The 13,592-nt window shown below is 38.0% G+C and overlaps 1 protein-coding gene across 1 annotated transcript in view; it reads right to left on the bottom strand.

Moving 5' to 3' along the window:
* TDRD5 (tudor domain containing 5) overlaps window positions 1-13,592 on the bottom strand; it is a 106,646-nt gene that overhangs the window by 41,509 nt on the left and 51,545 nt on the right. Inside the window, 4 exon segments of the mRNA XM_058443252.1 lie at window positions 7,282-7,348; window positions 7,671-7,883; window positions 11,838-12,058; window positions 13,100-13,272. Coding sequence (XP_058299235.1) covers window positions 7,282-7,348; window positions 7,671-7,883; window positions 11,838-12,058; window positions 13,100-13,272 — 674 coding nt within the window.

Here is a 13,592-nt window from a genome sequence, read left to right on the forward strand (position 1 = left end):
AGATTGCCTCCTAAAGTGGGTCCCTGACCCCCGAGCAGCCTAACTGGGAGGCAACCCCCAGTAGGGACAGACTGACACCTCACTCGGCCAGGTAATCCTCTGAGACAAAACTTCCAGAGGAACTATCAGACAGCTGAATCTGTGGTCTCAAGAAAATCCACTGTTCTGCAGCCACCGCTGCTGACACCCAGCCAAACAGGGTCTGGAGTGGACCTCTGGCAAACTCCAACAGACCTGCAGCTGAGGGTCCTGTCTGGTAGAAGGAAAACTAAGAAACAGAAAGGACATCCACACCAAAAACCCATCTGTACATCAGCATCATCAAAGACCAAAAGTAGATAAAACCACAAAGATGGGGAAAAAACAGAGCAGAAAAACTGGAAACTCTAAAAAGCAGAGCACCTCTCCTACTCCAAAGGAACGCAGTTCCTCACCAGCAACAGAACAAAGCTGGACGGAGAATGACTTTCCCGAGTTGAGAGAAGAAGGCTTCAGACGATCAAACTACTCCAAGCTATGGGGGGAAATTCAAAACAATAGCAAAGAAGTTAAAAACTTTGAAAAAAAATTAGACGAATGGATAACTAGAATAACCAATGAAGAGAAGGGCTTAAAGGAGCTGATGGAGCTGAAAGCCAAGTTTTGAGAACTACGCGAAGATTGCAGAAGCCTCGGTAGCCAATGCGATCAACTGGAAGAGAGGGTATCAATGATGGAAGATGAAATGAATGAAATGAAGTGAGAAGGCAAGTTTAGAGAAAAAAGAATAAAAAGAAACGAACAAAGCCTCCAAGAAATTTGGGACTATGTGAAAAGACCAAACCTACGTCTGATTGGTGTACCTGAAAATGACAGGGAGAATGGAACCAAGTTGGAAAACACTCTGCAAGATATTACCCAGGAGAACTTCCCCAATCTCACAAGGCAGGCCAACATTCAGATTCAGGAAATACAGAGAATGCCACAAAGATAACTCCTTGAGAAGAGCAACTCCAAGACACATAATTGTCAGATTCACCAAAGTTGAAATGAAGGAAAAAATATTAAGGGCGGCCAGAGAGAAAGGTCGGGTTACCCACAAAGGGAAGCCCATCAGACTAACAGCTGATCTCTCGGCAGAAACTCTACAAGCCAGAAGAGAGTGGGGGCCAATATTCAACATTCTTAAAGAAAAGAATTTTCAACCCAGAATTTCATATCCAGCCAAACTAAGCTTCATAAGTGAAGGAGAAATAAAATCCTTTACAGACAAGCAAATGCTGAGTGATTTTGTCACCACCAGGCCTGCCCTAAAAGAGCTCCTGAAGGAAGCACTAAACATGGAAAGGAACAACCAGTACCAGCCACTGCAAAATCATGCCAAATTGTAAAGACCATCGAGGCTAGGAAGAAACTGCATCAACTAACAGGAAAAATAACCAGCTAAAATCATAATGACAGGATCAAATTCAAACATAACAATATTAACTTTAAATGTAAATGGACTACATGCTCCCATTAAAAGACACAGACTGGCAAATTGGATAAAGAGTCAAGACCCATCAGTGTGCTGTATTCAGGAAACCCATCTCACATGCAGAGACACACACAGACTCAAAATAAAAGGATGGAAGAAGATCTACCAAGCAAATGGAAAACAAAAAAAGGCAGGGGTTGCAATCCTAGTCTCTGATAAAACAGACTTTAAACCAACAAAGATCAAAAGAGACAAAGAAGGCCATTACATAATGGTAAAGGGATCAATTCAACAAGAAGAGCTAACTATCCTAAATATATATGCACCCAATACAGGAGCACCCAGATTCATAAAGCAAGTCCTGAGTGACCTACAAAGGGACTTAAACTCCCACACAATAATAATGGGAGATTTTAACACCCCACTGTCAACATTAGACAGATCAACGAGACAGAAAGTTAACAAGGATATCCAGGAATTGAACTCAGCTCTGCACAAAGTGGACCTAATAGACATCTACAGAACTCTCCACCCCAAATCAACAGAATATACATTTTTTTCAGCACCACACCACACCCATTCCAAAATTGATCACATAGTTGGAAGTAAAACTCTCCTCAGCAAATGTAAAAGAACAGAAATTATAACAAACTCTCTCTCAGACCACAGTGCAATCAAACTAGAACTCAGGATTAAGAAACTCACTCAAAACCGCTCAACTACATGGAAACTGAACAACCTGCTCCTGAATGACTACTGGGTACATAACGAAATGAAGGCAGAAATAAAGATGTTCTTTGAAACCAACTAGAACAAAGATACAACATACCAGAATCTCTGGGACACATTCAAAGCAGTGTGTAGAGGGAAATTTATAGCACTAAAGGTCCACAATAGAAAGCAAGAAAGATCCAAAAGTGACACCCTAACATCACAATTAAAAGAACTAGAAAAGCAAGAGCAAACACATTCAAAAGCTAGCAGAAGGCAAGAAATAACTAAAATCAGGGCAGAACTGAAGGAAATAGAGACACAAAAAACCCTTCAAAAAATCAATGAATCCAGGAGCTGGTTTTTTGAAAAGAGCAACAAAATTGATAGACTGCTAGCAAGACTAATAAAGAAGAAAAGAGAGAAGAATCAAATAGATGCAATAAAAAATGATAAACGGGATATCACCACCAATCCCACAGAAATACAAACTACCATCAGAGAATACTGCAAACACCTCTATGCAAATAAACTAGAAAATCTAGAAGAAATGGATAAATTCCTGGACACATACACCCTCCCAAGACTAAACCAGGAAGAAGTTGAATCTCTGAATAGACCAATAACAGGCTCTGAAATTGTGGCAATAATCAATAGCTTACCAACCAAAAAGAGTCCAGGACCAGATGGATACACAGCTGAATTCTACCAGAGGTACAAGGAGGAACTGGTACCATTCCTTCTGAAACTATTCCAATTGATAGAAAAAGAGGGAATCCTCCCTAACACATTTTATGAGGCCAGCATCATCCTGATACCAAAGCCGGGCAGAGACACAATCAAAAAAGGGAATTTTAGACCAATATCCTTGATGAACATTGATGCAAAAATCCTCAATAAAATACTGGCAAACCGAATCCAACAGCACATCAAAAAGCTTATACACCATGATCAAGTGGGCTTCATCCCTGGGATGCAAGGCTGATTCAACATACGCAGATCAATAAATGTAATCCAGCATATAAACAGAACCAATGACAAAAACCACATGATTATCTCAATACATGCAGAAAAGGCCTTTGACAAAATTCAACAACCCTTCATGCTAAAAACTCTCAATAAATTAGGTATTGATGGGACGTATCTCAAAATAATAAGAGCTATCTATGACAAACCCACAGCCAATATCATACTGAATGGGCAAAAACTGGCAGCATTCCCTTTGAAAACTGGCACAAGACAGGGATGCCCTCTCTCACCACTCCTATTCAACATAGTGTTGGAAGTTCTGGCCAGGGCAATCAGGCAGCAGAAGGAAATAAAGGGTATTCAATTAGGAAAAGAGGAAGTCAAATTGTCCCTGTTTGCAGATGACATGATGGTATATCTAGAAAACCCCATGGTCTCAGCCCAAAATCTCCTTAAGCTGATTAGCAACTTCACCAAAGTCTCAGGATACAAAATCAATGTACAAAAATCACAAGCATTCTTGTACACCAATCACAGACAAACAGAGAGCCAAATCATGAGTGAACTCCCATTCACATTTGCTTCAAAGAGAATAAAATACCTAGGAATCCAACTTACAAGGGATGTGAAGGACCTCTTCAAGGAGAACTATAAACCACTGCTCAATGAAATAAAAGAGGATACAAACAAATGGAATAACATTCCATGCTCATGGGTTGGAAGAATCAATATTGTGAAAATGGCCATACTGCCCAAGGTAATTTATAGATTCAATGCCATCCTCATCAAGCTACCAATGACTTTCTTCACAGAATTGGAAAAAACTACTTTAAAGTTCATATGGAACCAAAAACGAGCCAGAATTGCCAAGTCAATCCTAAGCCAAAAGAACAAAGCTGGAGGCATCATGCTACCTGACTTCAAACTATACTACAAGGCTACTGTAACCAAAACAGCATGGTACTGGTACCAAAACAGAGATATAGATCAATGGAACAGAACAGAGCCCTCAGATGTAATGCTGCATATCTACAACTATCTGATCTTTGACAAACCTGACAAAAACAAGCAATGGGGAAAGGATTCCCTATTTAATAAATGGTGCTGGGAAAACTGGCTGGCCATATGTAGAAAGCTGAAACTAGATTCCTTCCTTACACCTTATACAAAAATTAATTCAAGATGGGTTAAAGACTTACATGTTAGACCTAAAACCATAAAAACCCTAGAAGACAACCTAGGCATTACCATTCAGGACATAGGCATGGGCAAGGACTTCATGTCTGAAACACCAAAAGCAATGGCAACAAAAGCCAAAATTGACAAATGGGATCTAATTAAACTAAAGTGCTTCTGCACAGCAAAAGAAACTACCATCAGAGTGAACAGGCAATCTACAGAATGGGAGAAAATTTTTGCAACCTACTCATCTGACAAACGGCTAATAACCAGAATCTACAATGAACTCAAACAAATTTACAAGAAAAAAACAAACAACCCCATCAAAAAGTGGGCAAAGGACATGAACAGATACTTCTCAAAAGAAGACATTTATGCAGCCAAAACACACGTGAAAAATTGCTCATCATCACTGGCCATCAGAGAAATGCAAATCAAAACCACAATGAGATACCATCTCACACCAGTTAGAATGGCCATCATTAAAAAGTCAGGAAACAACAGGTGCTGGAGAGGATGTGGAGAAACAGGAACACTTTTACACTGTTGGTGGGACTGTAAACTAGTTCAACCATTGTGGAAGTCAGTGTGGCGATTCCTCAGGGATCTAGAACTAGAAATACCATTTGACCCAGCCATCCCATTACTGGGTATATACCCAAAGGACTATAAATCATGCTGCTATAAAGACACATGCACACATATGTTTATTGTGGCACTATTCACAATAGCAAAGACTTGGAACCAACCCAAATGTCCAACAATGATAGACTGGATTAAGAAAATGTGGCACATATACACCATGGAATACTATGCAGCCATAAAAAAGGATGAGTTCATGTCCTTTGTAGAGACATGGATGAAACTGGAAATCATCATTCTCACAAGGACAATCATCATTATCACAAGGACAAAAAACCAAACACTACATGTTCTCACTCATAGGTGGGAAATGAACAATGAGAACTCATGGACACAGGAAGGGGAACATCACACTCCAGGGACTTTTGTGGGGTGGGGGGAGGGGGGAGGGATAGCATTAGGAGATACACCTAATGCTAAATGACAAGTTAATGGGTGCAGCACACCAACATGGCATATGGATACATATGTAACAAACCTGCACATTATGCCCATGTACCCTAAAACTTAAAGTACAATAATTAAAAAATAAAAATTAAAAAAAAACCATGTAATATGCTGAGAGAAGTAAAAATATAAGACCAAACATGTAAGTCGTAACAGCAAACATAAAAAGGTTAAATTTCTATATTAAAGATGTGAATTTAAACTTGGTGGAAAAAAAAAAGAAAAGAAAAGAAAAAAAGAAAGGAAGAAAGGAAAAAAAAGAAAAAAGAAGAGAACAAAAAATGGAAGCTATCTGGCTGATATTAAAGTAATGAACACTGGCTACAACTGAGTCACAAATTTAGTCCTGTGCTTCCTGATGCCAAAATAGTAAAAAGAAACTTATCGGGAATAAAATGCCCCCAAGAAAACAACCTTGAATACAGGCTTCCACCAAAAAACATATTTTGCATACATTGTTTCTAACAGTCAAAAATTAGAATCAGTTTGAATGTCAAACAATAAAGAAATGGTTAAGCAGGCGATGATGCACATTTACCTAATAGATTACACTATGAATCCATTAAAATTGAGAACTTAATAACATATAAAAGTACTTACGCTATAATGCTAAGCAAAAGAGCAGAATACAAAATATTACGATTACTAGTTTAAGTAATGCTGAAAACTATACCAAAAAACCCTCGCTCCAAACATCCAATAAAATAAACTGGAAGAAACATACACCAAATTTCTAAACTGTATATGTTTGAGTGGTGGAATTATAGGTAATTTTTTTTCTTTCTCTTTTTGAGACGGAGTTTTGCTCTTTGTTGCCCTGGCTGGAGTGCAGCGGCGCAATCTCGTCTCACTGCAACCTCCACCTCCCGGGTTCAAGCAATTATACTGTCTCAGCCTCCTGAGTAGCTAAGATTACAGGCGCCCACCACCACGCCCGGCTATTTTTTGTATTTTTAGTAGAGATGGGGTTTCACCATGTTGGCCAGGCTGGTTTTGAATTCCTGACCTCAGGTGATCCGCCCGCCTTGGCCTCCCAAAGTGCTGGAATTACAGGCGTTAGTTTTTCTTTCTTCTTTACAGAATTTTTCAGATAAAAAATATTTTTAAAATAATCCATTTATATGTGAGCAACTGATAAGTCATTTAGATTCAGCAGACAAATATGGCATAATAAATGTGTAGGTATGAGCTAGCAAGAGTTCTGAAGGAAAAATACAAAATTAGGTACATAAAATAATTATAATTATATACATGCACCTACATACATGAAAATGCCTCCTGCTCCATTCCACCTCAAAGCTCTGCCACAATGTTGCTAGAGAATTATCTTGAAAACATGTTATCTGTCGGTGGCAGTTTCCTATTTACATCCTTTAGTTGCTCCCCAGCCTCTAAAGGATGACAATGTTCAGTCTTCTGAACGTGGGTCTTCAGGTTAGGCTCCTATTTCTTTGACATTTTCTACCATGCACCCACTGTAGCTCATCCTACATTCTGTAGCCAAACAGAACTACTTAAAATTTCTCCCATTTGAGATGTTTCATGCTACCCTCCCTTTGCTTGGAATGCCTTTCTTTTTTCACCATCTTCCTCATCTTCCTTCAAAGTGCCACTCAAATGCCTCCCTGATTACCCTGGGCAGAAACAAGCAATCTTCCTTTTGCACCTCTACCATACATTCTTGAAACCTCTCCTATAGCAAATTTTATATGGCATAACAATTTTTGTCTACATGTCTATTTTCCATACTCTATACACTGACTTCTTTGAGGGCTGGTTCTATGTTTTATCTTCATATCCAGAGCATGTAAAACTGTTCTTGGCACATAATAGGCACTCAAGTGTTTGCTGATTAAATGGGAGACAAGCAAACATACCTCTACTGGTCTCACCCAAGCCAAAGAACAAGGGATAGCCTGAGCTGGAAGCTTTGTGTAGCAGCACCTGCAATAGATAATCAAATATATAAGTTCAATCTTCCTGCTATATAAATGCACCTCTTAGCATGACCCAAAGAATCACTTTCTTAATAAGAGACTAAAACATAGTCTCGTCGTCCATTCAAAATTCAGTGTCATGTAAAAGACAATACAAGAGTTACAATCCATCTGTGAAATGAAATGACCCAGTTGTCAAATATGCACTAGGAAGAAAGGAAGGATTGGAGGGAGGAAGGCAAGAGAAAAGAGAGATCCCAACTCCACAGAGCTTCAACACTGTGATTCAAAATTTAATTCATCCATTGTTCTAATTCAATTCAACTCACTTGAGGAACCTCAGGGAGGACTTCTGAACAATTCCAGTATTTCCAAAGTCTGGGTAGAACACTTCAACTTCCTGTTTCCCAAGGACTCGATGGATAATGACCCGATACCACCACTTATCCTCAGAAATCCTCACACAACAGAGATGTCCCGGCTGAATAAAACATTCTGGCATGACATATCGATCAGAAACCAGCTGATTAGAATAACAGCGCCTGTGGAATTCCATAATACAGAGAAATCCATAGGGGAAGAAAAAATTAAAGATAATTTTTATCAATGTATCAAGCCAGAAAGTCTTGTCAAAAAGCAAAGAAAAAAAATTGACTTTGTCAAATTGTTAATGCTCATTAATATCAATTAATTGTTTTTTCTTATCTGAATCCCATCTCTTCATCAACAAACTTCTTCAAAGAGAAACACACGCTCATTTTCTGATCTCACATTCTCTGCTGGATAGAATGTACCCCATCTTCATTCCCCAGTACTTCCTAGGCTAAATTAGTTTTAAGACATCAATGACCTGATAGCTCCCAAATCCAGCAGCCTCTCTCCTCAGCCTTCAATACACATGATCTTGCTGCAGCGTTACCCTGTCCTGTTTCAAACCCTTTCCTAGTTTCTAAGACACAATTCTCTACTTCTTTGTCAATAGTTATTTTTTTTTATTGGCTCTGTATTGCCTTAAATGTTAAGGTTCACTTATCTTTAGGAAGTATAACATAATATAAGCTTAGGAACCAATAACCTGGGTCCAAATCCTGACTCCATCATTTACCAGCTCTGTGACAATCTTTCTGTGCTTCAGTTTCCTTGTTCAGGATGGGGATGATAAAAATAAACCATTTGTTAAAACATCTGAAAGTTTAGGACAGTGTACACATATACTAAGCACTCAAATATTAGCTATTGTTCTTGCTATATACTGTCTCACCCATTTTCATGTCTTATACCATACTACTGATCAATTGCTAATTCTCAATCTATCTCTAGAAGACCCTGCATCCTTTCTGCACTTCAAAACTCGAATATTTCCAATTATATGGAAGACATGCTAGTTGTTCCTCAATGCCCATTCTCCTCTTTCCCTTTTCTCTAGTAATAGATTCCCCCAAATTTTAACTGGGTAAATGGTCATTCAGGTTCCCCAAGCTCTCCTGCATCTAGGTGTGGCTATGTGAATACTAAATTTTGGCTAGTGGGATATAAGAAAAAGTGTACATAGTTAAAATGAATATATTTAATGTGTATTTTACCCACAGTTTTAAGAGTGAAAATTATGGGTTGTGTCTTTCAATAAAACAGGTATATCTCCCATCCCCCACTTCTTTTTCCCCTTCCCAGTAGCTGGCAGGAGGACTGGGTGGTGGTAGTGGTCAGCCACACCCAAGACCATGTGAACAGGGACAACACACTATTCCGGAACAGCAAGATTCTATACCTGTGTCCCCCTCCCACCACGGAACTATCATATCAGAATGTATTGTGTATATTTGGACTATTATGGGAAGAAGAAATAAACTTTTATTTTCTTTAAGCTACTATGATAAAGTTATATCTAACAGTGGCTAAACCTAATCCTAACTCATACCGTCTATTCAACATTGCCAATGACTCTCATGGTCAACTTAGAGACACTACAGGTAAACTTCTACTAATAAGTTTTCACTGCAGCTCAAACCTGCCCAGTCTCTAAAGCAAACAATTTTCATCATCTCCTTCTCTTTCTTATTCTTCTCAACACTCTTCTTGTCACTTGGCAATTTTCATTTTCCAAATTTATCTCTTCCTTTCTAGTCTCACTCCATCAAGACTAGTCCACTAATAGATTTTCATCCCTTCACTCCAATGGCTTTCTTAAAACCATCAGTGCTTCCCCAGAATAAGATAAAACATCTTCCCATGGTATTCAGAATCTAGCTTTTTCTTAGTCTTCTAGCATCACATCAGTCACTCTCTCCCCCTTCCTGACTCCTGCAACCTCACCTGGTGCTAACGTCACTTCCTTATTGTTGTTCTCAGGGCACGCCACTTACTCCTTTGTTAATGTTGGCCTTGGTTCCAGTGACTGGACCTGATTATAACCACTCATAACCTCCTTGACTCGCAAATTCTTGTTTTTGAGGCCTAGCTCAATTATCTCTTTTGTGAAGCTTTCCTCAACCTTGCCCAGGCAGAACGACTCCCTTTTATAATATCCCATGTATCTCCTATCTTCTTAAGCTAATCATGGTATTCGCAAAGGCAAAGGACCATATCTTACTTATCCTTGTAGCACAAGTGCGTCAACATTCTGACACCAAGCACACAGTAGTTACAGTATTTTTTTTTTTTTTCCAGACAGGGCCTCACTCTGTTGCCCAGGCTGGAGTGCAGTAGCACAATCATGACTCACTGCAGCCTCAACCTCCTGGGGAGCTGGGACTACAGGCATGCACCATCATGCCCCGCTAATTTTTAATTTTTTTGTAGATACAGGGTCTCACTATGTTGCCCAGATAAATCTTGAACTTCTGGGCTCAAGCAATCCTCCCACCTTGGCTTCCCAAAGTGCTAAGTTTACAGATATGAACCACACTGTACCCAGTCTATAGTATTAATAATAATAGCAGCTAACATTTGGGCTATGCTCCAAGTACTTTAATTTTTAGAATTCTATGAAGTAGGTACTATTATTATCTCATTTTGGAGATAAGACAACTAGGCCCAGAGAAGTAAAGTAACTTCAAGGTCACAGAGCCAGTGAGTGTGCTTTTAAAACATGTACAAATGTCCCATAGGCATACTGAAATGGAATATATATTTTTACCAAGTGATTATGCGACTTACATTATGCCATGTGTCCTGGAGTAGAAGAATACATACTATTGTCAAATTAAAAACATGGCATGTTTTTTGAGATACAAAATAAAATGAAATAAACTATTCTTCTATGACAACAATATATAAATCAGACATCATTGTTCATCAATAAATCTAAAGTGGTTGAAAATGTTCATATTTTACATGGTGTTGGCTAACAAATGACAGTTTTTAGTAGAGAAAAGAGATAATATAAGTTAGTAGTTCTCAAAGTATAGTCCACAAACATGATTTTTATCTGGAAGACGAACTAGCCATTTCTTTCATATCATTTTTGCTTGAAAGAACCACTAGCAAGCCGACTTGGGTATTTGACACACATTTTTCAAAAATGAAGCAAGCTTGTCACTTCAAGGAAAACAACTCACAGTACATGTTGTCAATGACAAAAATCAAACTTTTGAGTAAAAGGATTTTGGAAATGTTGCATTCACCACTGTGAGCTTGACAGCTTCCCAATACTAAATACTTTTCTTATGAGATCAGTGATTATATTAATGTGATATTTTTATACTGCATAATGAAATGTGTCAACATTTGGAAGATCTGCATAATTTAGCAAACTAATTATTTTCCAAATGACCAATACATGATGTTATAAAGTTGTATGATCCATTCAGGGATAGTTTGAATCTATGCTTAGAAGCAGCTTTGTGCTTGCTTTAATATTCTGCTGTTGCCATCTTGAAATTAGTAATTTTTAAACAGGGGGCAATGCATTTTAATTTTGCACCAGGGCCAGCAATTACACAGCCTGTCTTAGATCCATTCAAATTGTAAAGGCAGACCAGTGGATTTTAACATAATAGAGTATAAAAAGTTCAAATTCCAAATAACATTTGAGAAACTACCATTTCTCAAGTTTTAGCATACTATCAAAAAAAGAATATTCACAATTTTCTGAAAAAGCCGTTAAAATACTTTTTCCCAGACTACATACTGGTATGAGGCCAGATGTCTTCAGATACTTCAACCAAAACAACATATCTCAACAGATTAAATGCAGAAGCAAATATGAAAAATCAACTTTCTTCTATTAAGCCAGATATTAAAAAGATCTACAAAAAGATAAAACAATGCCACCCTTCTAAATTTTTAAACAAAAAGTTATTTTCATAAAAATGTTACTTATATTAACACGAGAATTATTTTAATATTAAAATTTTAGTTTTAATTTCTATACAATAAATACTGATAAAAAAAGCTCTCTTGGGTCTTTAATTTTTAAGAGTCCTGAAACCAAAATGTTTGAGAACTGCTGATTTAAGAGATATGTGAAAAACACATTGAAAACAACAGACTCCTACCGCATTTCAATCATCATGTCTTCGAGTAACTCTGATGAATCCCTGCCATAGATCCGGATGTAGAATTGACTAGGAGAGATGATATACTCCACAAAGACCCCTATGAGGGAACTGGTGTCTAATGGTGGGAGTCTGCATAATTTCTTGTCCGGCACAGCATCTGGCGGGATGTCATAATTTGCCATTGCCAGGTTGAGCTGTGATTTGTTTGTTTCTACTTGCTATAAGTTAGAAAAAAAAAAAAACATTAAAAATCTCTTGGTGACATTTCAAACCCCATGGCATGTTTCTCAAAGTATATTTCATGAATCACCTTTATCAGAATCACTTGGGAAATTATAAAAATACAGATTCTTGAACTCTAGCCCAGACTTACTGATTCAGAATACCTGGGAATGGGGCCCACAATTATGCATTTAAAAAAATTCCTTGGGTGATTCTTACCTATGTTAAAATATGAAAACTACTACCTTATGACATTAGGTATAGATTTTAAAAGCATTACACAATTGCCCTATACAAAATTGAAAATATGATACTTCAAACATCCAGGCTGAACCAAGGTGGATTCTTATCCTACTCAAACATATCAGCAGTCAAAGGTAACTTTAATAGGTTAAATTTCAGACTAGTCTTCCAATCAAAAGCAGGATTTCTCAAATACTCTCATTCTGAAACATACTGTTTTCCTCTAGGCCTTCTATTTTCCTCCAGAAAATACAGCAAGCTCTCTAAACAAAACTTTTTCCTTCCATGAAAGAAGCCAGGTAGAAAGGGTAGAAGGGAAAAAGAGCAAGCAATGATTCCTTAATAACAACAAAATAAGTAACGGGAGATAACACAAAAAGGGTGAACTGTGTGTGGAGATGCAAGAAAAGAAAAAAAATAAAAGCACCCTATAATTGAGGATGGGTGTAGAGGCAATTTGCAGCAGTGTTGAGGCACACAGCCAAAACGAAGCCTCTCACGTTTTCCCTCTAAAGCCCCTGTGGGTTTTCAACACAGCATGGGAGAGCTGTCAACTCTCAAAACCATTCGAAAACTTTAAAATGAGCCTTGAGGAAAAGCTAGTTATATAAAAGACTGAAAACTAGAAAGAATGCTATATGACATAACTTCAATACAAAGATGATTTCTTTTAATAAATGATATATCCAGAAATAAGACTTTTCTAAAAAGAATTTTGGTTTAAAGAAACATACATTCATTTACTTTCCGTAATGCTGAATCTCCAGTGCACAAAGTCTTTAAACCTCACTCACCAGCTGTAAAGGCTTTACCACCAGATTAGGCTTCTTGCAAATCTTCTGTTGTGGCTCTTTTTGTTTTTCTGAAGGGCAATTCCATACAGTCTCTTTGACAGCAGCAGTAGACAATGAATTTCTAGGTGGACTGGAGACACAAGCTTTGGCTTCTGTTTTCTTATCTGACTGAACTAAACACAAATTTCTGACTGATGAAACAACTCCATCTCAAATGGCCAATAGAGCAGCCTATGCATATTTGTTAAAATAGCTGTACAACCATTACTAAGCACCTCAACACACCAGGTGCTAGAAAGACAATGATAAATGAGAGATACAAACCTGTCCTTGCAGACCTTTCAGTGTGGCAAAATATAAGGGAAGTTCTAGACGGGAACAAATCTTAAATTATTTGTGCTAGGGGGAGGGGGAGGGAGGCTTGTGATCTGATAAGGTTTCTTTTTTTTTTTTTTGAGATGGAGTCTTGCTCTGTTGCCCAGACTGGAGTGCA

Source organism: Hylobates moloch, unplaced genomic scaffold (genome assembly GCF_009828535.3).
Source record: "Hylobates moloch isolate HMO894 unplaced genomic scaffold, HMol_V3 SCAFFOLD_8, whole genome shotgun sequence".
Lineage (NCBI taxonomy): Eukaryota > Metazoa > Chordata > Mammalia > Primates > Hylobatidae > Hylobates > Hylobates moloch.